General features: G+C 46.7%; 1 protein-coding gene across 5 annotated transcripts in view; it reads right to left on the bottom strand.

The window, feature by feature from the left end:
• The window catches only part of LOC115577865 (glutamate--tRNA ligase-like), a 96443-nt gene that overhangs the window by 17827 nt on the left and 50816 nt on the right, over nt 1-27800 (bottom strand). For 4 of the 5 annotated variants that reach the window (XM_030410747.1, XM_030410748.1, XM_030410750.1 and 1 more), the window contains 2 exons: nt 14223-14306; nt 8208-8291 (listed from right to left, as the gene is read on the bottom strand). In XM_030410747.1, the coding sequence (XP_030266607.1) occupies nt 8208-8291; nt 14223-14306 (168 nt within the window). Of the gene's footprint in view, nt 1-8207; nt 8292-14222; nt 14307-15377; nt 15555-16289; nt 16571-27800 lie in introns of those variants that run through there. The other variant, XM_030410751.1, reaches the window with a different exon arrangement.

Raw genomic sequence — 27800 nt, 5'->3', positions numbered from 1 at the left:
GTGGTGGACTTCAGGAGGAACAAGCCCCCGCCTTCTCCAGTCTGCATTGGCGGGACAGACATCAACATTGTGGACTCTTACAAGTACCTGGGTGTGGTGCTGGACGATAAACTGGAGTGGACCGCAAACACGGAGGCAGTCTACAAGAAGGGCCTGAGCCGGCTTTACTTCCTGAGGAGGCTCAGGTCCTTTAATGTCTGCAACCGGATGCTTCAGATGTTTTATCAGTCTGTTGTTGCGAGCACCATCTTCTTCGCTGTGGTGTCCTGGGGTGCGGGCATCAAAGCTAAAGATGCAAACAGACTAAACAAACTCATAAAGAAGGCAGGGTCTGTTGTTGGCTCTAAACTTGTCACCCTGGAGGAGGTGGTGGAGCACAGGATGCTGGCAAAACTGCTGGTAATCATGGACAATGTCTCTCATCCCCTCCACGAAACCCTGGACAAGCTTAAGAGCAGCTTCAGCAATAGACTTATTCAACCTTGCTGCCTTAAAGAACGGCACAGGAAATCATTCCTACCTGGTGCCATCAGACTCTACAACGCTTCACAGCAACGCTCAGGAAAATAATTTAAGTGACTTATTACTTAAATCTTACCACTGTAATTAAAAATGCACCTTTCTCTCTTTATCTTGCACCTTAAACTCCACTTAGTTCCATTCTGCCCAGTATTTAATATTTAATATTTAATATTATTTAAGATTTATCTGGAACTGCTAAGCATTGTATATTGTATATTGTATATAGTGTTTCAAATTGCGATACTATACTCTTATTGTATTTTATATTTTGTATTTCTGATTGTATTGTACCGCTGCTACGATGACCTAATTTCCCCTCGGGGATAAATAAAGTTATCTATCTATCTATCTATCTATCTATCTATTCTGCACTCTCGCACCCAGAAACGAGATCACGCAACATCACCTCGCCCGAGCACATCCAAACTTTTGTACGAGCAACATCAGGCTACTCACCTCATCATGGACTTCGTATCACTATCCCCGTTGGACGATCTTTCAGACGAGATCAGGATCACCATTCATCTGAAGCCGACAACTTTCCCGTCACCTCCGTACCCGAGACCCCGATTCCAGTGGCCCTACAGCCGGCTAGGGCGCGAGCGAGCGAGTCCGTCTCATCCATGGTTCGCATCCCACCTGGTTCATCTCTCCTCAACATCCAAGATTATCTCTCCCGTGTCTCCCAGCCCACCTCCTTCCGCAGCAAAGAGAGGATGAGGAAAATCCGGAACAGAAAGTCCACCGTCGCTGCAGTTCGCCACAGTTCGCCGACTCCTTCACCTCCAAGAAGCGAAGCCTCCCGCCATCTCACCGGTCGCAACGTCTCCACACTCCGGTGAGTTCCCCCGACCGGCTTTCATCTTCTACAGTCACCGATTGGACAGTAGCCACTCCCCAGAAAACTTTAAACGACAAATGAATTCTGTATCACCGAATGGACTATAAAGCCAAACTTTCTCCACACGCATGTGAGCTTCTTCCGTCAACACCAGCTCTCTTCCGGTTGACGTCATCACGCGCACGCAACACACCGCGACGTCGACGCTCCTGTTAAAAGGGACCGTACAATTAAATACTACAGCCCAAAGACAGCAGAAAGCTCATAGACAACAGAAAGTGCAGCAGCAAAAGTGGAGACAGAGATCCTCATCCAGATCAAATGACTCTAGAGTTTCTGCTACCACCTCTCGTCATCACTCCACTCCAAAGGGAGTGCCCAGATGGATTTCAGGACCCTCCAATTCCCATCAGGATTTTCATCATCGACACCAGCAACCTACAACATCTAGGGCAACGTCATGGTGCCCACTGTCATCCAGTTGTAGCATCACAACAGCTAATCTTTGAAAAGAAAAACAAAAAACAAAAAAAACAAACTCATGGCCGTTGATTCCGTCAACACCAGATCGCTTCCGGGGGACATCATCACGCACACCCCTACAGGCAGTGACGTCGACGCTCTTGTTAAAGGGACAGTACAATCAAATAACACAGCCCAAAGAAAACAGAAAGAGCCGCAGCAAAAGCAGAGACAGAGATCCTCTGCCAGATCAAACAACTTGTTTGAGTTTCCGCCACCACTTCTCATCATCACTAAATTCCAGAGGGAGCGCCCAGATCGATTCCAGGACCCTCCGACTTCCATCAGGATCATCATCATCAGCCACAGCAACCTACAACCTCGAGGGCAAACGCCACAGTCTCACCGCCATCCAGTTCCAGCCATCACCACAGCTAACATTTGGGGGGGCTCCTGGCACAGGGATGCCAGTGCCCCCTACTGCCTACTTCCAGCAACCACAACAGCCTGTTCCAGCCTCGGCTCCTGGCACTGGGATGCCAACGCCCTCTGCTTCTTGTGTCCAGCAACCACAGCAGCTCGCTTAAAACGGGGCTCCTGGCACCGAGATGCCAGCGCCCCCTGCTCCCTGTGTCCAGCAACCACAGCAGCTCGCTTCAACCGGGGATCCTGGCACCGAGATGCCAGTGCCCTCCACTTCCTGTTTCCAGCAACCTCAGCAGCTCACTTCAACCGGGGCTCCTGTCTGTATATAAAAATTACTGTCCATTCTTGCACTACATCATGTAAATATGTATATACGTCGATTCGATTATATTTTCTTTCCCTTTTTAATTATAGCGTCTATTCTATTGTCTATTTTGCTATCGCTCTGTTCTCGTAATATTCTGCTGCTGCGACTAACAAATTTCCCTGTCTGCGGGACATTAAAGGATTCTGATTCTGATTCTGATCCTGGCACCGAGATGCCAGAGCCCTCTGCTTTCCGTTTCCAGCAACTCGCTTCAACCGGAGCTCCTGGCACCGAGATGCCAGCACCCCCTGCTTCCCGTTTCCAGCAACCACAGCAGCTCGCTTCAACCGGGGCTCCTGGCACCGAGATGCCAGCGCCCTCTGCTTCTGGTTTCAAACAACCACAGCTGCTCGCTTCAACCAGGGCTCCAGGCACCGAGATGCCTGCGCCCTCTTCCGCCTATTTCCATCAACAACAGCACCTCGCTTCAACCAAGGCTCCTGGCACCGAGATACCAGTGCCCTCTGCTTCCTGTTTCCATCAACAACAGCACCTCGCTTCAACCAAGGCTTCTGGCACTGAGATACCAGTGCCCTCTGCTTCCTGTTTCCATCAACAACAGCACCTCGCTTCAACCAAGGCTCCTGGCACCAAGATGCCAGCGCCCTCTGCCGCCTAATTTCAGCAACCACAGCACCTCGCTTCAACCGGGGCTCCTGGCACCGGGTGCCAGCGCCCTATGCAGGGATGCAGGGAGCTTCCATCTCCCAGCCCCATCAGTCCCAGCAGCTCATGTCGGCTGGGGTCATCGGCACCGGGATGCCAGCACCCGTTCTTCCCCTTCAGCAGGCAACCACTAACTTCACTTTATACACAGCTACCCACACTGAGCCGCACAAAAAATCAAACAAGAGCTTCAGCCTTCTCTCGTCTGTCGTCGGCAGCTCAACCAGCACCCATACCTCCAGAACAGATGTCATCTACCCCTTCTGTCATCTTTCCTGTAATCAACGGCGTAGATAAGAAAGGCAGGCCCGTCATGCGGTGCCGCTTCCTCCACGTTTACTCCTTCTGCGGCAGGGCCCAAGCCCACCCCGAATGCCCGTACAACCTACCTCGCAAAAGCTAGTCCTCATAAAAGACTTGAAGAAGAAGACGCTATCATCTATCTCTTTCGAAATAAAAAATCTTCAGTCGACCATAACCAGACAGATTCAGTTGACCGCACGCTCGCGAAGGAAATTAAGGAAGGTCCAGGAACAGACCAGTGCTTTCAAAGTCCTCCCTATTCACCCCGACGTCTGCCGTTTCTTCAACATCCACTGGCGTGGTACATATTACTTCGCCGTTAGGCTCACCTTTGGTTGCAAAGCAGCCTAAACTCTTCGACACCGCACCTGAAGCCCTCAGCTGGATCCAGTCTAACAATTTACCCCCACCTCATCGCCACCCACTTCCGGCATGGTTACCCTGACTTCAGTTTTCTCCGACCTTGGGGTCCAATCATCGCAGAGAAAACAGAGGGCCCCTCCACATCCTTCGAGTTTCTCGGAAAGTTTTAGACTTCATTCCCAGCCGGAAAGCTCAACCGAACCTTCTTCTGCGCCCCGCGCCGCACCAAACGTCAACTTCTGTCCCTTCTGGGCCACATCAACTTCGCCTTACACATCATCCCCCAAGGGCGAGCCTTTATCTCCAACCTGCCATCCATCACTTCTTCCGTCCCATCACTCTTGACCTCCATCTCCATGGATAGCTCGAGCCTTGCCGAAAACCGTCCGTGACTCAAGCTTCTCACCAATTGGAACGGAATCATTTTCTTTTACGACGACCAACCGACTCACCCGCACGACATCCATCTGTACATCGATGCTGCTCCTTAGGCTGGTTTTGGGGGGTTTCTACAATGGAAGATAGTTTGCGGCAGAATTGCCCTCAAAGCTCGCCAATGAATGCCAGAAGTTCAGAAGCTTGGCACCTCACGCAGATACCTTCCCATTCAACTTGTAAATCCAGCATATACCCCTGACAAGCGACTCCCAGAGCTCCATCATCAACAGCCTATCACCCTCGACCCTCTCTTACTCCTGGACAGCTTGGAAAGCTTCCATTACTTTCACGACCAAAACAACACAACCTTTCCGTCATTCAATCTCATCACCGCTACTTCTTTCAGTACTCACGCCCATTCCACCATGAAAATTAATCACATCATCAAACTTACCTTAGGGGTATCAGCTTCTTTTCTAAGACAATAACCGGCAGTTTGTTAACGGTTCGTCAAGCCCTCACCATCTTCCTCTCTCTGCCGACTTGCAGTTAATCTGCCTCCACACTATCCGTGCCGGGTATGGCACTCCTCGAGTCGCCCGAACCCTGGAAGCCATGTTCTTGCTTGCTTTTCGCTTTCCTCAGGTGCTCCGAATTCACCACCTCAACCATTCACATCGACCAAAGCCGCCATGCATGCATTTCAGACTCGTCTCGCTTTTCAGACCATTGGTTTCTATTTAAAGCCAACTAAAACCAATCGATCTGGTCCGCCTACACCCATCTTCTACTCCAAGGTCCAATCACCACCGAATCCTTCCAAACCATTGCTAACTTTTTGCAATTCTGCTAATGTCAGAGCATAACTATGACAGATTGTCTCTTCGTCTCCGAATCCGGACAATGGCTACTCGTTCTCGTTCCACCATCACTTTCGCCACATGCTCTCGTTGTCTGGTAATTTACGCTTTAACTACTCCGGACACTCCTTCAGGATCGGAGCTGCCACTTCAGCCTCCCGTAAAGGCATCCCAGAACACTTCATGCGGCCCATGGACAGCTGGTCCTCCCAAACGTTTCACCACTACATCCGTTCAGATCTCAAAGATCTCAGATCTGCACAATCTCATCTTAAATGATTGGAGGTTTTTGGGGGTCCGTCGCTGCACAAGTGCGGCGGCGGATTCTCTACAGAACTTCCTCACAACGCACTCGAAGAGCTCGAAGAACTAAGATTTTCAACATTTTGTTTTCTCTTTCTTTCATAAAAAATCGTTTAAACGTATCTTGTTGAAGGTGTGGTCCTTGCTAGTGAATTGAAGCTTATATGGCGAAGTTTCAGGAGCAGGACCACACCTCAACAGCGCCAACTTCTGATATTCCTATAAATAACCACCTGACCCTCTCCTCGTCTTCACTCTCGTATTCTGCGCCCCTCCCCCCCACCCAATTTCTCTCTCCCTGTTTCTTCTTTTCTTTCCTCTCCTTCGTAGGACCACGAGGGGGTCCGCCGCCGCACTCGGGCAGCAGCGGACCCCCTCGTGGTCCCCCCTTCTCTACAGAACTTCCCTACAACGCACTTGAAGAGCTCAAAGAACTAAGATTTTCAACGTTTTGTTTTCTCTTTCTTTCATAATAAATCGTTTAAACGTATCTTGTTGAAGGTGTGGTCCTTGCTAGTGAAATTCCTCATTAAAGTACAATTTATGTTTGAGTTGTGGGTTTAACAGTTGTCCATTCATAAATTACTTTTGGTGAATCTTAAATTCTGTAGGTCCAAACTGATAAGACACATTTATTTGGTCTTCTGCTCACAATAAGAGGATATTTCATCTGAAAGAAATGTATCGTGTTGAAGAAAAGACACACACAGTAATGCAATGATATCTTTATGTTTTTATTCAAATGCACAAGAACACAATATTAAAAAGGTTTAATATGTACATATGTTTGTTGATGCAAACCTTTGTCATCCAGCCTTTATAATCATAACAAAATAGAGTAATTCTGTACGTCATCATATTTAGATACTTAAAGGAGTCATCACCCGGAAATCGCAATTTCTCTTGTTAAATCATGCATATTGGTGTTGGACCTCTGTTGAAACTTGCCTGAAAAGCTGGAGTTTGAAAGTGGCTAATTTTTTTCGCTTTGGCTCTTTTTCCGAACAGGAATAGCGCACAATTGTGTGCATTCCTAAAGCACAAGATTTTGACTCTGCTCCTGTGGTGACGTTAACACAAGAGGCTACTTGCATAAGCTGGCATGAGCATCGGCTCACAGCCGTCCTCAGCCAGACTTTCTGAGTGAGCACGCCGAATCTGCCTACTTCTCTGTCATTTTCACGCCATACATCGTGACCGCCAGCATTAAAACTCAGATCTTACATGTAAAACACGAGTGTGAAAAGTAAGAAGAAAAAAAAAGAAGAATTTACCATTCAGAGACATCCTGCTGTAAACGTGTCTCTTCCACCGTCTCTGCCTCTTCACTCTCCCGTTCGGGTTCCGACTTCGGCTCGTATGATGCCTGAATTCCGTAAGGTTCGTCATTTAGTGTGTGCGCCATGACAGGGGGCTGTTTATGTTTTGGAGTCTGTGTGCATGCAGGCTAGCCCCCGATTCCGGCTCTGTCCTTCCTGCGGCCAATCAACTCGTGCCTCATTACATATTAATGCAATGCACATCCGGACCGGTCAAAACCTCGCGCATAATCACGCTTGAGAAAGTCGCAGTATGAAAAAGTGTCAGAACAAGCTCTATGTTTGATTTTTTAAAATTTTTTTTTTTTTCTAATATGTTTTAAGAATTGATCCAAAGCGATCCAAGAGGGACTGGATATGTAAAAAAACAGGTGATGACTCCTTTAAGAAAAAGCAAACATTTCCATATTTTTATCACAAATGAGTTCACTTCTCTAATCTAGTGTTTGAAATAATGTCACAAGTTCTCTAGCTGTCCATCACTGTGACTTGATGTAAATCAGAAAGAAAATGCGAATGATAAATTCATAAACTTTTTCTGATCAAAAAGATTGTTGATGTAAATCAGCTGTCATATAAAAGAGAAAGAAATGACACATCCATCAAGAAGTAGTGATACACACTACAGTGTGGGCAGGTTTTCATACAATTAAAGAAAAAGGAGTTTCCTGCTCACATGGTGAAAATCAGATGACCACTGATGGTGGTATGATGATTTTCATTGTCAAATATCCTTGAGTTATGCCACTGACGCATATACACAACATCTCCGACCTCTAGAAGCAGCGTGACACCATTAGCAGAGCTCCCATAATGAGATGGCTGATGTTCATACGCAATAAAAATATGTTCTCCATTCTTGACCAACACAGCACCTGAACCATGTGAAGCATGTCCATGTCCAAATATGTAGTACTCAAAGTGGTAGGCTCCTCTCACTGGTGCAATGAAAAAACCTGTGGGACATTTTAAATAAAGAATCAACTGCTGCAACATCTGTCATCCAGGTTGATGTCGACATAGTCAGAATTTCAAATTAATTATTCAATTTTGTGACTTTGAGTACCTGTGTTTGGGTTGTAGGCGTTTCCAATGTTTGTCACGACGTGTCTGAAGACCAGAAGAGTGTGTGTGTTAAATGGTCCAAGAGTTCCAGAGCCTGAAGCCAACAGTGAAGCTGAGAAAGCCACCTGTTTGACTGAGAGAGAAACAAACTTGTTTTAAAGTGACTGATGTTACAGCAACGATGAGCATGTTTCAAAATGAAGTTATCTAAAGGCACATATTATTCTCAGTGTTGTTGTGCTATTCACATCACACACGGTTTTGCATTAGACAAATATTATGAGAACTAAACTGTTTTAATATTGAATTGCTGGTTTAGCTCGCAGTCTTACCTTCTCCATCTCTCTTTAGAGCCTCCACCTGGTTTTCTGTGACATTAGTCCTGGCTTTAATGGAGATCAGCTCTGCTGTTTGTGCTGAAATTAATCAAAAGTGTCTCAAATGGAAACAATCTTGACGGTGAAAGATATTTAATTATCACTGTTTTCATTACAGTGCGCTTGTCTCTGATTTGTTGGGGAGCTACTGCCAACATGGAACATTGTTGTTGGTGAGCAGGGAAATACTTTGTCTGCAACAGTGTTCAGGTGGGTGGTGCATGTCAAGTAGAATCCACATCAATGATATGACATAACGTTTCCCAGCAGAGCACAACATCATGAATGTTATTCACTTTACCTCTTAGTCCTTTTAAGATTGTGGCTGATATGTTTGAATGTAGTTTTAAATACTTGAGCCATTCTTTTTGCAAAAATGTGCATTATCGAAGGTCAAAATCATGTATAAAATCACCTCATGGCTGATAACACTGACAGGTAAGAACGACAGCATCAGATCAATACAAATATCATCCTCACTGAAGTTTCAGAGTGTAAACATTGAACGACCTGACATGAAAAACAAGTCATTAAAGTGTCATGACTGTAGATCTGTCTGTCGTGTTCTTGTCTGGTTTTGTCTTGTGTTTTCTTGTATTTGATTTCCATGTCTCTGTATCTTGTCTTGTGTCTTGTTTTTCCCATGCCCTCATGTGTCCTTTAAGTTCTCCTGTGTTTTTCCTATGTTCCCTCTGGCTCCCTCTGTCCATTGCCCTGGTCCCTTCATGTTCTCATGTGCTCCTCCCCTTCGTTATCTCACCTGTTGGTCCACCTCACCTGTTCCTTGTCTTGTCATCAGTGTTTGTGTACTTAGTCTGTGTGTTTCCCTTCACTCCCTGTCTGGTCATTGTTCTTGTCAGCGTCTGTCTCGTCCATGTTCCTGCTCCTGCCTGTCCCTTGTTCCCCCGTCTCTGGTATGTGTTTTCGGATTTTGGATTTTGCCATTTGTATTCTTGATTTGAACTTTGCCTTGATTTGTACTTTGTCTTGCTGATTTTGTTGCTACTTTGCCTTGCTTTCTTTTGTTACTTTGACTTTTGACTCCCTTGGTTTTTGTGAAATTCAGCTTTTGTTAATAAAGCTCGCCTTTTGTTCCCCATATCCTTGCCTCTCGTTTGTAACTGCATTTGGGTCCACCTTCCCCTTTCCATAGTCCCCCCCTTTAACCCCCCGCCTGACAGAATGACCAGACCACGTAAAATGGACCCAGCAGATTTCAGCAAACAGATCATGGTCATTGAGGAGAAACTATGGGGAAATCTTGACACTAAAACAAATGTAAAAGAAATGCTACAGGTTTTAGCTGAGTTCAACAGGGACATATTTGACAGGCCTTGGTTGTGGGCGGTTCCATACGCTGTGGAGCTAATAACTGAAGTGGCTGACCTCAGAAGAACTCTGGTTGCCCAACTAAACAGCCGCAACTCCCAGTTAGCTCCCAGCTTTCCAGCCCAAACTGGCGCCTCAGTCTCAGCCCCAGCCTATGCCTCAGCTCCATCCCCAGCCCATGCCTTGGCCTCAGCCCATGCCTCAGCCCATGCTTCAACTTCAGTCTCAGCTGAAGTGTCTCCTTTTTGTGGAACCCGGCTGGCCTACAAGGCCCCACCGAGAAAGCGACGAGCCGTCCACGTCCTGGCTCCCTGAAGTCAGGCTCTGGGGTCCCAGCCCAAAATCATGCCTCGGCTCCGGCCACGGACCACGCCTCGGCTCCGGCCACAGACCACGCCTCAGCTCCGGCCACAGACCACGCCTCAGCCACAGCACAGCTACCAGCCCATGCCTCAGCTCGATACCCAGCTCCTATGTTGGCTGCCCAGCCGATGCCAGTTGGGTCATCCCCTTTGACGGCATGGCTGACAATGGTTCCAGCTGGCCCTCAGTCGGCGGCCCGGTCGACACCTGCCAGTGGCCTTCAGTCGGCGGCCCGGTCGACACCTGCGAGTGGCCTTCAGTCGGCGGCCCGGTCGACACCTGCCAGTGGCCTTCAGTCGGCGGCCCGGTCGACACCTGCCAGTGGCCTTCAGTCGGCGGCCCGGTCGACACCTGCCAGTGGCCTTCAGTCGGCGGCCCGGTCGACACCTGCCAGTGGCCTTCAGTCGGCGGCCCGGTCGACACCTGCCAGTGGCCTTCAGTCGGCGGCCCGGTCGACACCTGCCAGTGGCCTTCAGTCGGCGGCCCGGTCGACACCTGCCAGTGGCCTTCAGTCGGCGGCCCGGTCGACGGCGCCTGTTCCCGCCAGTGGCCTTCAGTCGGCGGCCCCGTCGACGGCGCCTGTTCCCGCCAGTGGCCTTCAGTCGGCGGCCCCGATGGCGCCTGTTCCCGCCAGTGGCCTTCAGTCGGCGGCCCGGTCGACACCTGCCAGTGGCCTTCAGTCGGCGGCCCGGTCGACACCTGCCAGTGGCCTTCAGTCGGCGGCCCGGTCGACACCTGCCAGTGGCCTTCAGTCGGCGGCCCGGTCGACGCCTGCCAGTGGCCTTCAGTCGGCGGGCCCGGTCGACGCCTGCCAGTGGCCTTCAGTCGGCGGCCCGGTCGACGCCTGCCAGTGGCCTTCAGTCGGCGGCCCGGTCGACGCCTGCCAGTGGTCTTCAGACGGCGGCCCGGTCGACGCCTGCCAGTGGCCTTCAGTCGGCGGCCCGGTCGACACCTGCCAGTGGCCTCCAGTCGGCGGACCTGATGGCGCCTGTTCCTGCCTGTGGCCTTCAGTCGGCGGACCTGATGGCGCCTGTTCCTGCCTGTGGCCTTCAGTCGGCGGACCTGATGGCGCCTGTTCCTGCCTGTGGCCTTCAGTCGGCGGACCTGATGGCGCCTGTTCCTGCCTGTGGCCTTCAGTCGGCGGACCTGATGGCGCCTGTCCCTGCTCCTCAGTCGGAGGCCCGGCCGAGGCCCGTCCCGGCACCTCGGTCGGAGGCCCGGCCGAGGCCCATCCCTGCACCTCGGTCGGAGGCCCGGCCGAGGCCCATCCCTGCACCTCGGTTGGAGGCCTGGCCGAGGCCCATGCCAAGTCCTGTCCCTGCTCCTCGGTCGGAGGACCGGCCGAGGCCCATGCCAAGTCCCATCCCTGCTCCTCGGTCGGAGGACCGGCCGAGGCCCGTCCCTGCTCCTCGGTCGGAGGACCGTCCGAGGCCCATGTCAAGTCCTGTCCCAGCACCTCGGTCGGAGGACCGGCCGAGGCCCCGTCCCTGCTCCTCGGTCGGAGGACCGGCCGAGGCCCATGTCAAGTCCTGTCCCTGCTCCTCGGTCGGAGGACCGGCCGAGGCCCATGTCAAGTCCTGTCCCTGCTCCTCGGTCGGAGGACCGGCCGAGGCCCATGTCAAGCCCTGTCCCTGCTCCTCGGTCGGAGGACCGGCCGAGGCCCATGCCAAGCCCTGTCCCTGCTCCTCGGTCGGAGGACCGGCCGAGGCCCATGCCAAGTCCCGTCCCTGCTCCTCGGTCGGAGGACCGGCCGAGGCCCATGCCAAGTCCCGTCCCAGCGCCTCGGTCGGAGGTCCGGCCGAGGCCCGTTCCTGCACCTCGGTCGGAGGCCCGGCCGAGGCCCGTTCCTGCACCTCGGTCGGAGGCCCGGCCGAGGCCCGTTCCTGCACCTCGGTCGGAGGCCCGGCCGAGTCCCATGCCAAGGCCAGACCCTGCACCTCGGTCGGAGGCCTGGCCGAGTCCCATGCCAAGGCCAGACCCTGCACCTCGGTCGGAGGCCCGGCCGAGTCCCATGCCAAGGCCAGACCCTGCACCTCGGTCGGAGGCCCGGCCGAGTCCCATGCCAAGGCCAGACCCTGCACCTCGGTCGGAGGCCTGGCCGAGTCCCATGCCGAGTCCCGTTCCTGCACCTCGGTCTGAGGCCCGGCCGAGTCCCGTTCCTGCACCTCGGTCTGAGGCCCGGCCGAGTCCCGTTCCTGCACCTCGGTCGGAGGCCCGGCCGAGTCCCACGCCAAGTCCAGCGCCTGCACCTCGGTCGGAGGCCCGGCCAAGTCCAGCGCCTGCACCTCGGTCGGAGGCCCGGCCGAGTCCCACGCCAAGTCCAGCGCCTGCACCTCGGTCGGAGGCCCGGCCGAGTCCCGTTCCTGCACCTCGGTCGGAGGCCCGGCCGAGTCCCACGCCAAGTCCAGCGCCTGCACCTCGGTCGGAGGCCCGGCCGAGTCCCACGCCAAGTCCAGCGCCTGCTCCTCGGTCGGAGGCCCGGCCGAGTCCCACGCCAAGTCCAGTGCCAGCTCCTTGGTCGGAGGCCAGTCCGAGGTCGTCTGCCGCCAGCGACCCTTTATTGGCTCACAGGCCACCAGCTCCCTGCGAACCTCTGTTGGTGGTCCGGCCAAGGCCCAGGAGGGTTTCCCAGTCAGCGATCCGGCCTCAAGAGGGCTTCAGCCTTCGCCTCCGCCGCCGGCCTCCAGTGGGTCCCAGCCCACGTCTTCGCCGCCGGCCTCCAGTGGGTCCCAGCCCACGTCTTCGCCGCCGGCCTCCAGTGGGTCCCAGCCCACGTCTTCGCCGCCGGCCTCCAGTGGGTGCCAGCCCACACCTTCGCCTTCGCCGCCGGCCTCCAGAACGCCTTCGTCTTCGTCGCCGGCTTCCAGAGCGCCTTCGCCTTCGTCGCCGGCCTCCAGAGCGCCTACGCCTTCGACTTCGTCGCCGGCCTCCAGAGCGCCTTCGCCTTCGACTTCGTCGCCGGCCTCCAGAACGCCTACGCCTTCGTCGCCGGCCTCTAGGGGGTCCCAGTCCACGTCCCCGGCCACGTCCCCGGCCTCTAGGGGGTCCCAGTCCACGTCCCCGGCCACGTCCCCGGCCTCTAGGGGGTCCCAGTCCACGTCCCCGGCCTCTAGGGGGTCCCAGTCCACGTCCCCGGCCTCTAGAGGGTCCCAGTCCACGCCCCCGGCCTCCAGTGGGCTCCAGTCCTCGCCTCCACCCTCCTGTTTGTTTGGACCTTGGCCCTCCTCCTGACCCCCCTCCACCCTCCCAGCCTCACTTGGACTCATGTTTTGAGGGACATCTTGGAGCTGTCCCTTGAGGGGGGGGTACTGTCATGACTGTAGATCTGTCTGTCGTGTTCTTGTCTGGTTTTGTCTTGTGTTTTCTTGTATTTGATTTCCATGTCTCTGTATCTTGTCTTGTGTCTTGTTTTTCCCATGCCCTCATGTGTCCTTTAAGTTCTCCTGTGTTTTTCCTATGTTCCCTCTGGCTCCCTCTGTCCATTGCCCTGGTCCCTTCATGTTCTCATGTGCTCCTCCCCTTCGTTATCTCACCTGTTGGTCCACCTCACCTGTTCCTTGTCTTGTCATCAGTGTTTGTGTACTTAGTCTGTGTGTTTCCCTTCACTCCCTGTCTGGTCATTGTTCTTGTCAGCGTCTGTCTCGTCCATGTTCCTGCTCCTGCCTGTCCCTTGTTCCCCCGTCTCTGGTATGTGTTTTCGGATTTTGGATTTTGCCATTTGTATTCTTGATTTGAACTTTGCCTTGATTTGTACTTTGTCTTGCTGATTTTGTTGCTACTTTGCCTTGCTTTCTTTTGTTACTTTGACTTTTGACTCCCTTGGTTTTTGTGAAATTCAGCTTTTGTTAATAAAGCTCGCCTTTTGTTCCCCATATCCTTGCCTCTCGTTTGTAACTGCATTTGGGTCCACCTTCCCCTTTCCATAGTCCCCCCCTTTAACCCCCCGCCTGACATAAAGGAGTAACAAGAAATAATGATCAGCCCAACCTGTTCAAACATTAACGACACAGTCAGATGTAGTGACCTCCCCCAGGTTGTTAATTAGCTGTGATGACATCAGAATCAGTGGTTAGATGATAGAAAAAATCCAGCACGATCATAAAGTCTGACTTTGGAAGAACAAGTGCTGGTGATGATCACTCATTAACAGGGCACATTGTCCTGCTCGGAGAGCCACTGCCAATGTGGAATATTGTTGTACTTGAACCATTCTCAAAGTGGCGGTAGAAACATTTCTGGAATTAAATATTTAGTTGCTGGTTTAGTTCTCAGTCTTACCTTCTCCATCTCTCTTTAGAGCCTCCACCTGGTTTTCTGTGACATCAGTCCTGGCTTTAATGGAGATCAGCTCTGCTGTTTGTGCTGGAGAAAAGTCACAACATGACATATTTGTCTGTAACCTGTGTACACATACACCTATGTTTGATAGATACATGTATTTCATCATGGCTGTCTTCATCAAGGTTGGCTTTGGTCACTGAACATTTAGATATTGTGTTAAAAAGCACTTAAACTGATCAGGAGAATTCAGGCATCAGCAACAGAATGAATTGTAATGTGTTTACTCAGTGTTTCAGTGTCCTGATTTCAGAGGTAACTAGTTACATTTACTCTGTTACATGTACCTGAGTAACTTTTAGGGGTAATTTGTATTTTCTGAACAGGTTTTAATGTAGTTAGTTTTAATGTTCCTTGAGTAGATTTTCTGAGAAACATCTGTTCTTTTACTCTGTTACATTTGGAAACAAAGGCACTACTTTTGTTATGTTATGCACTCATGCACATTCTGTTAAGAGGCAGCTGGGCCCAGGTCTGCTGGAGCTCTGTTATCAGTCCTACCACAGATGATTTGTTATTGTGTCTAAAATAAATACAGGTGTGTGTTCACTTCTTCACCTGATGAAGAACATCTGTGGTTGGAAACATTTCAGCCTGACCCACTTCAAATAAGACAGAAATGTGCCAGTGTTTTTCTTCTATTTTATTTATTCAATCAATAACTACTCAATTAACTTTTTCAAGCAGTACTTTTGTACTCAAGTAGTTATTTTGATGACTACTTTCATTTATACCTGAGTAACTGTTCATGAGAAGTAACATTACTTTTACTTGAGTACAGTTTTTGGCTACTCAAGCCACCTCTGCATGATTTTCTTTCTCATTTGATTTATTTTCATGATGAAAGTAAATCACTTTCATCATCACTTGTTCTCCACACAGAACCTTGAAGTTGTTGATTTAACTTGTCAACCTCAGTCTTCTTTTCTTTCAGTCTTCTTTTTAGTTTGAGATTAAAACAATAAAATATCAGTCATTCACAACATCAATGTGAAAGCTTCGATTGTTGTTGTTTTTAATTTGTAGATTTGATGTAGTATTATCTGTCATTGCTCTCTACACATCATGATGGCTACAGTGTTCTCCACACAGTACCTTGAAGCTCTTGCTTTAGTTTGTCCACCTCAGTCTTCTGCTTCTCCGACTCAGTCTTCTGTAACTCCAGTTCAGTCTTCTGCTTCTCCGACTCAGTCTTCTGTAACTCCAGTTCAGTCTTCTGCTTCTCCAGCTCAGTCTTCTGTAACTCCAGTTCGTTCAGTTTCGCTGCTTGAGCTTGAATAATGAAATAAATGCCTGAATGTTAGTTTTTACTGCAACATCAATTTCCTTAAAAAACTTCTGTAAATTCTGAGTTACTGCTGTAGCCACATTAGCTGCATGACTCTATGAGATGTCACTGTCAGTCATTCAGTCAGTCCACCACTTTGACACTGAAATGTATATTTATATTTTATCTACTGTGATCATGAGGTCAGGATTTCAATTAACACAGTTAGGTTAACATTTATCAACAACTAAATTGTCTCAATAACTATTTGATTATAGTCATGAAGTTTAGTACAGCATTCATGTTCTCCTCAAGATTAATAGTAACATCCTCTGTGATCCCTCACCTTTTTATCTAGGCCACCCTCAGGTCAGCACCTTAATCAGTCCAATACTTTGGGTGATGACCAAACCTACAGACACACACATCAGACTATACTCTACTTTGTAATTGTGCTGATTAATATCTGTGAGCATGCTGGTCTTGTTTTGTTTCTGTCCTTTTGTGTATGAAGCTGTAATATTGTAGGACACTGTAACAGTGACCTCAGTTTGTGTGTACAAACAGAGTTCACTGTGTACATTAAGAAGAACGTTATAAAGTATCCCCGAAACTTTTCTTTGACTCATCTTTACCTGCTGCAGGTCATACTGCAAAACAGTTCAGTGTTACACCATTATACAAAAACTTCCTCTAACTGATTGATATAACTTCCCTCACTACCTTACATACTACTGTACCTTCATTCTCTCTCTGTAAGTGCCTTATCTCCACCCTCTGTTCAGCCAACGAGGCGCTCATCTCTCTCAGCACAGCATGGATGTCTTGTTTACATCCTTGTTGTTGGTCAGTAGCATTTGTTGGTTCTCTTCTCTCAGCTTCAGTTTGATCTCCAAGTGGAATAATGTGGTTGTCAGACTCTGGTTGAAGCTGAGCCGTGCAGAGAGAGCAGATCAGCAGCAACAGAGGAAAACACATTGTCATCTCCATTCTCAAAGTGATGGGCTGTTCAGTTCTACTGTGTACTTTCTGTGTTCACCTCAGCCTTAAATAGTGTTTCATGCTGATCAATCATTACCAGAAATTACCAGATCAGCCCGACCTGTTCAAACATTAACGACACAGTCAGATGTAGTGATCTCCCTCAGGTTGTTAATTAGCTGAGATGACATCAGAATCAATGGTTAGATGATAAAAAAAATCCAGCACAATCATAAAGTCTGACTTTGGAAGAACAAGAGCTGGTGATGATGGTGATGATCACTCATTAACAAGGCACATTGTCCTGCTCAGGGAGCCACTGTCAATGTGGAACATTGTTGTACTTCTCAAAGTGGCGGTAGAAACATTTCTGGAATGAAATATTGAATTGCTGGTTTAGTTCTCAGTCTTACCTTCTCCATCTCTCTTTAGAGCCTCCACCTGGTTTTCTGTGACATTACTCCTGGCTTTAATGGGGATCAGCTCTGCTGTTTGTGCTGGAGAAATGTCACAGCATGACATATTTGTCTGTAACCTGTGTACACATACACTTATGTTTGATAGATACATGTATTTCACCATGGCTGTCTTCATCAAGCTTGGCTTTGGTCACTGAACATTTAGATATTGTGTTAAAAAGCACTTAAACTGGTCAGGAGAATTCAGGCATCAGCAACAGAATGAATTGTAATGTGTTTACTCAGTGTTTCAGTGTCCTGATTTCAGAGGTAACTAGTTACATTTACTCTGTTACATGTACCTGAGTAACTTTTAGGGGTAATTTGTATTTTCTGAACAGGTTTTAATGTAGTTAGTTTTAATGTTCCTTGAGTAGATTTTCTGAGAAACATCTGTTCTTTTACTCTGTTACATTTGGAAACAAAGGCACTACTTTTGTTATGTTATGCACTCATGCACATTCTGTTAAGAGGCAGCTGGGCCCAGGTCTGCTGGAGCTCTGTTATCAGTCCTACCACAGATGATTTGTTATTGTGTCTAAAATAAATACAGGTGTGTGTTCACTTCTTCACCTGATGAAGAACATCTGTGGTTGGAAACATTTCAGCCTGACCCACTTCAAATAAGACAGAAATGTGCCAGTGTTTTTCTTCTATTTTATTTATTCAATCAGTAACTACTCAATTAACTTTTTCAAGCAGTACTTTTGTACTCAAGTAGTTATTTTGATGACTACTTTCATTTATACCTGAGTAACTGTTCATGAGAAGTAACATTACTTTTACTTGAGTACAGTTTTTGGCTACTCAAGCCACCTCTGCATGATTTTCTTTCTCATTTGATTTATTTTCATGATGAAAGTAAATCACTTTCATCATCACTTGTTCTCCACACAGAACCTTGAAGTTGTTGATTTAACTTGTCAACCTCAGTCTTCTTTTCTTTCAGTCTTCTTTTTAGTTTGAGATTAAAACAATAAAATATCAGTCATTCACAACATAAATGTAAAAGCTTCGATTGTTGTTGTTTTTTAATTTGTAGATTTGATGTAGTATTATCTGTCATTGCTCTCTACACATCATGATGGCTACAGTGTTCTCCACACAGTACCTTGAAGCTCTTGCTTTAGTTTGTCCACCTCAGTCTTCTGCTTCTCCAGCTCTGTCTTCTGTAACTCCAGTTCTTTCAGTTTCACTGCTTAAGCTTGAATAATGAAATAAATGTCTGAATGTTAGTTTTTACCGCAACATCAATTTCCTTAGAAAGCTTCTGTAAATTCTGAGTTACTGTTGTAGCCACATTAGCTGAATGACTCTATGAGATGTCACTGTCAGTCATTTAGTCAGTCCACAACTTTGACAGAGGCTGAAATATCTTGATGACTATTGGATAGATGAAATTTCTATTTCTATTTTATCTACTGCAATCATCAGATCAGGATTTCAATTGCCACAATTAAGTTTACATTGTTGTGATTTTCCAACTTAAACGTCTAAATACATGTTTGATGATAGTCATGAAGTTTGGTACAGCATTCATGTTCTCCTCAAGATGAATAGTAACATCCTCTGTGATCCCTCACCTTTTTATCTAGGCCACCATCACGTCAGCATCTTAATCAGTCCAATACTTTGGGTGATGACCAAACCTACAGACGCACACATCAGACTATACTGTACTTTGTAATTGTGCTGATTAATATCTGTGAGCACGCTAGTCTTGTTTTGTTTCTGTCCTAGTCCAGTGTATGAAGCTGTAATATTGTAGGACACTGTAACAGTGACTTCAGTTTGTGTGTACAAACAGAGTTCACTGTGTACATTAAGAAGAACGTTATAAAGTCTCCCCGGAGCTTTTCTTTGACTCATCTTTACCTGCAGGTCATAATGCAAAACAGTTCAGTGTTACACCATTATACAAAAACCTCCTGTAACAAAGCAGTGGTTCTTATTGGTAAAACTTTCCTCACTATTATATCTTACAATTGTTTATCCTTTTAACTGTTCACTCCATTTACTTATCTTTTGTCAGGGTTTTTATCTTATCTTATGTCTTTAGTTTTTAAGGTTTAACTCCAGAGTTTCCTCAGGGGGGTCCTCCACACTGGGAGCTATGTCCGGGTTGCTGCTGGGGTGCTGTCCTCTCCTCCCAGTGTGGACGGCCCCAAAGGTGGCGTTTCCTCAATCCTCAGTGCCTTGCCATGTCTCGTTATTGCCAGTAGTAAGAGTGTGCAGGTGTGTGTGTGTGTGTGTGTGTAGGTGTGTGTGTGTGTATATAGTATGGAAGGTGGGAGGGAGGGGCTTTCTTTATTAATGTTTTATCTTTCTTGTGTAAAGCACTTTGTGCTACATGTCCATGTATGAAAAGTGCTCTATAAATAAAGTTGATTTGATTTGATTTGACTACCTTACATACTACTGCACCTTCATTCTCTTAAGTGCCTTATCTCCAGCCTCTGTTCAGCCAACGAGGCGCTCATCTCTCTCAGCACAGCATGGATGTCTTGTTTACATCCTTGTTGTTGGTCAGTAGCATTTGTTGGTTCTCTTCTCTCAGCTTCAGTTTGCTCTCCAAGTGAAATAATGTGGTTGTCAGACTGTTTGAAGCTGAGCTGTGAAGAGAGAGCAGATCAGCAGCAACAGAGGAAAACACATTGTCATCTCCATTCTCAAAGTGACGGTCTGTTCAGTTCTACTGTGTAGTTTCTGTGTTCATCTCAGCCTTAAATAGTGTCTGATGCTGATCAATCATTACCAGAAATTACCAGAAAGCATACACGTGCAGGACATCAGTTTGATAACACTGATCACATGGAGCATTTCATCAGAACACTGACACATTGTGGCTGATCTGTGTATGTTGGAATGAAGCTCTCAATCCTTGAACCATTCTTTTTGCTAAAATGTGAATTATTGAAGGTCAAAATCATGTAAGAATCACCTCATGGCTGATAACACTGACAGGTAAGAAAGACAGCATCAGATCAATGTAATTATCATCCTCACTGAAGTTTGAGAGTGTAAACGTTGAACGACCTGACATGAAAAACATTAAAGGATTATTAAAGGAGTAGCAAACAAAACATTATCAGCCCGACCTGTTCAAACATTAACAACACAGTCAGCTGTAGTGACCTCCCTCGGGTTGTTAATTGGCTGAGATAACAACAGAAACATGTTAGATGAGTCATAAAGAATATTTTTCTCTCTTTACTTCCTCAATAAATCCAACATGATAATAAAGTCTGACTTTGGAAGAAAGACACATTTAACAACAACATCCACTGACAGACAAGTGCAAAGTCATAAAATCATAATATGACAAGTGTAGAACTTCTCTACTCAAAATGGATCAGAGTGGCTGTTGATCAGCTTTAATCTCATAAACATCTGTGACAACAAATTTTCAAAAGTTCAGTGCGAATGAACAGAGACACAGAGCAGATAAACAGGGCTGAGGAGGATGGGACTGGAGCCGAGCAGAAGGAATGAGCAGGTACTACGATCTAGCGAAGTGGATATGGCAGAGCTGAGTCTTTGTAGGATTCTTATTTGCAGGATAGGATGCAGCTGATGTGGCTCCGCCCAGGTCCACTCACCTGTCTCCATTCACCTGTCTCCACTCACCTGTCTCCACTCAGACATCCACCCACACACATACAGAGAGAGAGACTACAGAGGAGGTGGAGGCAATGAAAACTTTTGGTCAGTCTTACATTTACACATTCTTCTATCTGATATGTTTATGCTTGTATTCAAATGTTAAAACACAATACAAATATATTTAATATGTATAAATAATTAATGGTGCAAAGCTTTGTCATCCAGCTTTGATAATCAGGATAAAAACAACTCTTAGAGTCTTAGATGTTGACAAAAAACAGACATTTCTAAATTTTTCTCACAAATTAGTTCACTTCTTCAATCTAAAAATGTATGAACCTTTTCAAAAGGTTGTTGTTGTTGTTGTGCATTGTTGCCAATAAGCTTGAATACAAAATAGAAAGTAACACTGTCATCAGGTCGTACTAATACACTGCTACTGTGTTGTCAGGCTATCATATGGCTGAAGAAAAAGGACTGCTTCCTGCTCACATGGTGAAAATCAGATGACCACTGAAGGTGGTATGATGATCTGCATCGTCATACACCCATGAGTTAATCCACAGACTGACAGACACAACATCTCCAACCTCTAGAAGCAGCGTGACACCATTAGAAGATTTCACATGATAGGACGGCTGATGCTCATATGCCATACAAATAGTCTCTCCATTCTTGACCAACACAGCAGCTGAAGGATGTGAAGCATGTCCACGTCCATGTAAGTGTAACTCAAAGTGGTAGGCTCCTCTCACTGGTGCAGTGAAAAAACCTGTGGGACATTTTAAATAAAGAATCAACTGCTGCAACATCTGTCAACCAAGTTGATGTCGACATAACATAAATGTGTGAATTTGAGTACCTGTGTTTGGGTTGTAGGCGTTTCCAGTAGTGATGGGAACGAGACCGCATATGTCGAGTTCTAGTCAAGACCGAGTCTTTAAAGGGTCAAGACCGAGTCGAGACCGAGACCATAGGTTTTTAAATGCAGCCGAGACCGAGTCAAGACCGAGTCTTTTAGGTGGCAAGACCAAGTCGAGACCGAGTCTTTAAGGAGTCGAGACCGCATCGAGACCGATCAAAAAGAGCAGATTTTTTTTTCTTTGATAGTTCACTGTTCAACCCACTCCAGAAGAACTCAAAATGAATAAAAAAGTAGTTAAAATAGTGTGTTTGTGCAAGGAGCTACTTACCTGTTTGTTGACATCCGCGTCTTCCGGTAGCTAGACCAAACTAGCATATCCGTCGAGTGTGCACTTAACAGGCTTAACAGGCTATTGTAAGGCTCATGGCTCATGACAGGCTGTAACATGGACATGTACATTATGAACAGAAACATGAAAATGCTGGATTACGTTTCCGTCTCCGCCAGTGAGGGAGCAAGTGCACGCTCGACGGATTGACTAGTTTGGTCTAGCTACCGGAAGACACGGATGTCAACAAACAGGCACGTGGCTGCTTGCACAAACACACTGTTTTAACTACTTTTTTATTCAGTTTGAGTCATACACGCTACAGTGCTGTGTGCTAAGGTGTCTGCTGATGTTGCATAACTTTTGGTGTGAGATGTGGAGCATGTTAAGACGCTTAAAATACAGTGTAAAGTTCTGACCCCATGCTGTTAGCGTTCAATGCTAAGTCTCCGTTCACGGAGCTCTGTAATGGTTGGACCAAATTTGTTCGCGTCTTCGGTACTGGCAAGTCAAGGGTAGCTTGAGCAATGAAGCTGCATGTTTAAATCGACCGAAGTTCTCCTTTAAGTTATCAGTCTGCGATGTAAACAAAATGCAAACATTACAGACTTCTAACCATTTTTCTAAAAGTGTCTGTATTTTAATTGAGAATAGTTTTTTTATATAAATTACAGAAAAGGAAAAGAAAATGTGATTTGTTTTACCTATTTCAGCCATAAGCGGTCATATTGACTGCACATAATTTTGCGGGATTTCATACATTGTCTCTCTTGTGCCTAACTTTGTTAGCAGTCTCCAGCTGTGCGACTGTAACACAACTTTATATGAAGAAGGACTAACACTAATAGCCTAATTGATTCTTATTTCTTCCACTTACAGAACTGTTTACGACTCGAAACAATGTTATTATATATGACGTTTCTAAACCAAACGTCGCGGCTTCAAATGCATCAAATTCCCACATCCAGTTACGCAGGCAGCTGTCCAGGGTGCTGAACCAGGTGACAGACAAAGGCTGCACTCTGCGTTCTGATGTTTGCTGGGCAGATCTGTCCCCCTTGCTTTCTCATCCACTCTGTTGTCGGAGATCTCCCACAGAGCAAAAGAAATACACAATTTTTCTCTCTCGGCTGAACTCTGGCCTGAGCCCACTTCACCCAGGCGCGAGCCTGCAGCCCCCGCTCCTGCTGACAACAGGCCGGGGGAGAAAACAGACATTCCTTTGCTCAGAACCCATATCAGGCTGTGTCTGAATATGCACGAAGATCGGTATAACGCATTGGAGCAATTTTCATACAATTTCGGATATTTAGCATGATAAAATAATTTCAATTCAACATAGCCATTTGTCCAGCTGAAGCATAATGAGCGTTATGTCAATAATATGAAGTAGGCTTGTTTTGCGGTTAATCAGCCATGATCCGTTGTAACCCACAAAAGAAAAAAGGATAAATGCGCAGCCTCCGTTTCCTTTCTGATTCTGTCCGTTCGGAGTGTGTGTGTGTGTGTGTGTGGGGGGGGGGGGGGGGGGGGGGGGGGGGGGGGGGGGGGGGGTTCGGAACGGAGGGGTTTCCCCAATAGACTTTTCGGAATAGCGGGGTCTTTGAAAAAAAAAGGGAAACCCCGCCATTACGATGAATTGAAGTCTATGTTCGGAACAGCAGGGTTTCGGAAAGGCGGGGCTCCAGGCTATAAAGCAGCCGGTGATTTTGTGACCCGCTGCAGGTGCGTGGGTGTGGGAGAGAGAGAGACATTAGCTTATAGCACTTTGTAGAAGAAGCTTTATAAAGTTCACTCCATTGACTTGTATTAGTTCACGGGGCTGAGCTGCCACATCCAATATGGGGGCGACGTCGACGTACGGTCCAGCGCTGATGCCTTCAGTTTATTACCGGGAATACTGACTGTAAAGTACCGTGTGTGTTTCATGGGTCTGACTGTGAGTCTGTAGTCTGACCCACCGTCACTGCCAGCAGCTCTTCAGAGCGGCTTCATTACATCACCGTAAATGTTAGAGAATTTCGCACTGGAAAAAAAATGTGCGGCTGATTTAACCAAGCAAACGCGAACCATGGCTGGCTTGACTGCAGTACAGAACTGGACATGATGGTGATTTCCCCGCTGTTTCTGAAAACATGGACCACAGTCTATGGTACCAACACAGCCTTCACACTCTCCTCTTGTCCCTTCTCTTGCTCCAGTGTCGAATAAGCACACCACCGCCCCCTAACGTAGATGCGTAACACGGTCGGTCAGACTGGGGGCTGAAGAAGAAGAGAGACCGCTGACGTCATTCTCCTGCGCCGCTTGGGATTGCGAATTCAAATTGAATTTTGGACCTTTTTTTGCGGGGGGAGGGCTTCAAAACGAAAAAGCAGTTTTCTTTGTCTTTGTGTAACAAAATGAGCAGTTTTGAAGAAGAAAATGAAAATGCAATTTGGATGATTTATTACTAATTTTATTTATGAGTCAAAAAATGCAGCTCTGACTTTGAAATGAGAAAGCATTTCGGCTAATGCATTTTAATTGTCAAATTTGACATTTCAATTTGAATTTTGGTACCTATTTGCTGGGCCATCTTTTGAATATTAAATCTTAAATGTCCTTATCATTTGAATTAAGTTACAAAATGAGCAGTCTTGAAGAAGAAAATGAAAATGCAATTTGGATGATTTATTAATAATTTTATTTATGAGTCAAAAAATGCAGCTACATTCTGAAGATGAAAAAGCATTTCTGTAAATGCATTTTAATTTGAATTATGGTACAAATTTGCTTCCATACACTCAATGCCAGTCAATTTCCAAATATCAGTGTCGTCGGAACATCATGCAAACAATTTGTATCTTGATGAGAGAGATAGGGCTACTTCTCTGCCCCGGATCACACCCCATGCAAACATGTTCTATCCTTTTTAATTAATAGAGAGGCGTTAGTGGAGCCTGTTTCATATGTCCACGCTTGCTCTCCATGGCTTCTCCACACCGGAGCGCACAACAAGGATGCGCTCCGACTCGGACTGCCCTTCCACCTGGACACCGCATACCTCGACCCCGTGCACGGCCAGAGTTTACCTTACACACGGTTATCGTATTTCTCCTTTCACGGACTCCTCGGCGTGTGTGATTACTCCTTCGAGCCTGCGTTCATCCGCAAAAGGAGCGGCTCGAGTGCGCTGCGTAAATGAAGGCCACGCGCGGCTCAGAAAGCATCTGCCGCTGGAGCTGAAAGACAAACGACTCAGCAAGGTGGAGACACTGCGGGTAGCTATTTACTATATCAATGTGGAGCCTGCTGGACTTGTATCGGGATGGAGGTGTCACTCGGAGACGCGCGTAACTGCGCCGCTGCAGCAGAGGACAGAGTGAAGCAATGATGGCGAATACTCGCTCAAGTTGGCACAGCCATATAAATGTGCCACAAAGTCAACCCAGTGGGAGACTTGGAGATCAGACCCTAAATCCAGATTAGCTGTTGTTAACGCAGTGCTAACTTAAGCCAGTGTGCAGGCGAAATTGAGCGCACAGAAGGAGAGATTGAGAGCAAGAGTGAGTGATCTGCAGCGCAGCCAGCAAGAGTCTGTGAGAGCGCAGAGGTTATTATCAGTGGTGGACAGTAACGGAGTAAATTTACTTGAGTACTGTACTTAAGTACATATCCAGAGGATTTGTACTTTACTTGAGTATTAGATTTCTTTGGTACTTATTACTCTTACTTGAATACATTTCCAAGACAAATATTTTTACTTTTACTCGAGTTAATTTCTAGGAAGGCTGAAAAGTACTTGTTACTTTCAGGTCTGCTCTTTTTTTTTTTTTTTTTTTTTTTTCTAAAATACTATTGGACACAAGCTGTGTTTGTCAAAGAAGGAACCCTATCACAGTGCACGCTCTCCACTGGGATCTACGTAAAAGCGGAAATACGTCATCCCTCCCTATAAGGTTACCACCAAAGTAGCCGCGCTCTCGACTGTGTTTGTCAACACAAAACCGCGACAATGGCTGCATCAGATGTAGTTTTTTGTAAAGCAGTGATTCTCCACCAGTGGTCTGGGGACAACATTGGTCTTTGAGGGGGTTCCAGTTCCCAACTTAGCTAAATGATAGAGAGTTAGTTGGACGGTGCAGGTTCATTTGGTTACAGTTTTAATGATTGTTAATAAACATCTGCATCTGCAACATCTGCTGTCCTCCTGTGATCCCATTCATTTTATTTGTTTTTATAGGTGTTTCTGCAGGCTTTATATAACATTGTGGTCCTAAAAGCAAGCACATCAGTGCAGGTGGTTTCAAAGAGTTAAATCTCAGAAACAAGAGTTAAAAGGTCCTTAAATTCATTTAGAAAAAAATATAGTTATTCATTGATGTTAAAAATAAGAAATTTACTCTAACTCTTACTCTTACTTTTACTTAAAGTAAATTTAAAAGCATGTACTTTTGGATACTTAAGTACCTTTAAAAGCAAGTACTTTTTTACTCTTACTCGAGTAACATGTCGACTGAGCTACTTTTACTTGTGGCGGAGTAAATTTTGACCAGTAGTATTTGTACTCTTACTCAAGTACTGGGGTCGAGTACTCTGTCCATCTCTGGTTATTATTGCACCTTAAAATGCATACAAGCAAACATGCAAATACATTTATTGAGCACAGAATATATTTTTGTTTCCACAAATTAAATTATGTTTTAAGATTATACTGCAAACCTTCTATAAATGTTGCTCAGTTTCATCTTTTTGGCACCTGGCATTTGGCCATGTTGCTATCCATGGGGCTGAATGGAGTGTGTGTGTGCAGGTGCATGTGATTGGTTGACAGGGCCCGCTGAGGCCAGAGAAGAGGCTTCTACTTTGATCTGTTGCTGTTCTTCGCTTATGCTGTTATTAGTTATCATCAATGTTTGTGCAGACAGATGATGGTTGGTGATGTTTTTCATAATATCGTTTGAAATCATATTTGCACGCATTTTGGTTTTATTATCACCGTAAGTTGCTGTGTGTAGTTGTTAAAAAAAGCATGTTTTGTTTATGCTCAAGTGGGCTCAGTGATATGTTAATAACAATATTTTGGTGTTTTCTGGCTCAAAGAAGGAAAATTCACTGTTATATGTCTTGAAAGAAACTACTGCATTTTGTGATGTAGATTACCTAGATATTATGCTTTTTTAAAATGAGACTCTATAAATCGAGGGGATGGAGGGCCTACAAAACCTCTCAGCCCCGAGGCCTAACATTAGGTTAAGGCGGCCCTGGGGATGGGTGATCAGCAAACGGGCACGCCACGAGAGAGTGTCCGCATGATGATCAAGGCGAAACAAATGTACGCCACCGTGAGTGACAGCAGAGATGAGGAGTTTGCAGCGAGTGCTGGTTGGCTGAATCGTTTCCTCCGCCACAACAACTTCACTTGCAGAAGGATGCCAGAGAATTCACCGAGAATCTGGCGAAGTGTGTGACATTTTCATCCCGGGTTTTGGGAGGAAGGAATTAAACTCCTGTCACAAATTGCCACCTGGTCCCAAATAAACGCCCTGGCTATTATTCGGTAATTTACGGTATGATAACTCTCCCGGCCCGGTGAGAGAGACATGCATCACAGTGCTCAGCTGCAGACACATCAGAGAGGTGACGAGTTTCGAGTCCCAATTTCTCTGGGACCGACCTGACTGAGGGACGACAGCAGAGCGAGACATCCCCATTGGTTATCGCATGGCTTTTCCCCCTTTTCCACCTAGACGTCATAGCTCATTACATAAAGTTGAGGATTTAAAATTTTTTTTTTTCCTCCCGCCTCTGCCTTTTCCACCTTTCCCTCCTTGTCCACCTGGCTCCCATCCATTGCATTAGTATGGGTAAGTCTTTGTCGGTATTGATATTATTGCTACAAATATAGGCCTACTGGGAATACTCACACGTCCTCCTCCCCGTCCCCGTGTCCCCCCCCCCCCCTCTCGCTCGCTGCAGGCTGAGCGACTTTTGCGCTGCGCTTGAAAAGTTCCAGATGGATCCTCTTTTATCC

The sequence above is a fragment of the Sparus aurata genome, unplaced genomic scaffold (assembly GCF_900880675.1).
Source record: "Sparus aurata unplaced genomic scaffold, fSpaAur1.1, whole genome shotgun sequence".
In the NCBI taxonomy this organism is placed as follows: Eukaryota; Metazoa; Chordata; class Actinopteri; order Spariformes; family Sparidae; genus Sparus; species Sparus aurata.
This window is presented reverse-complemented; position numbering and strand designations above follow the sequence as displayed.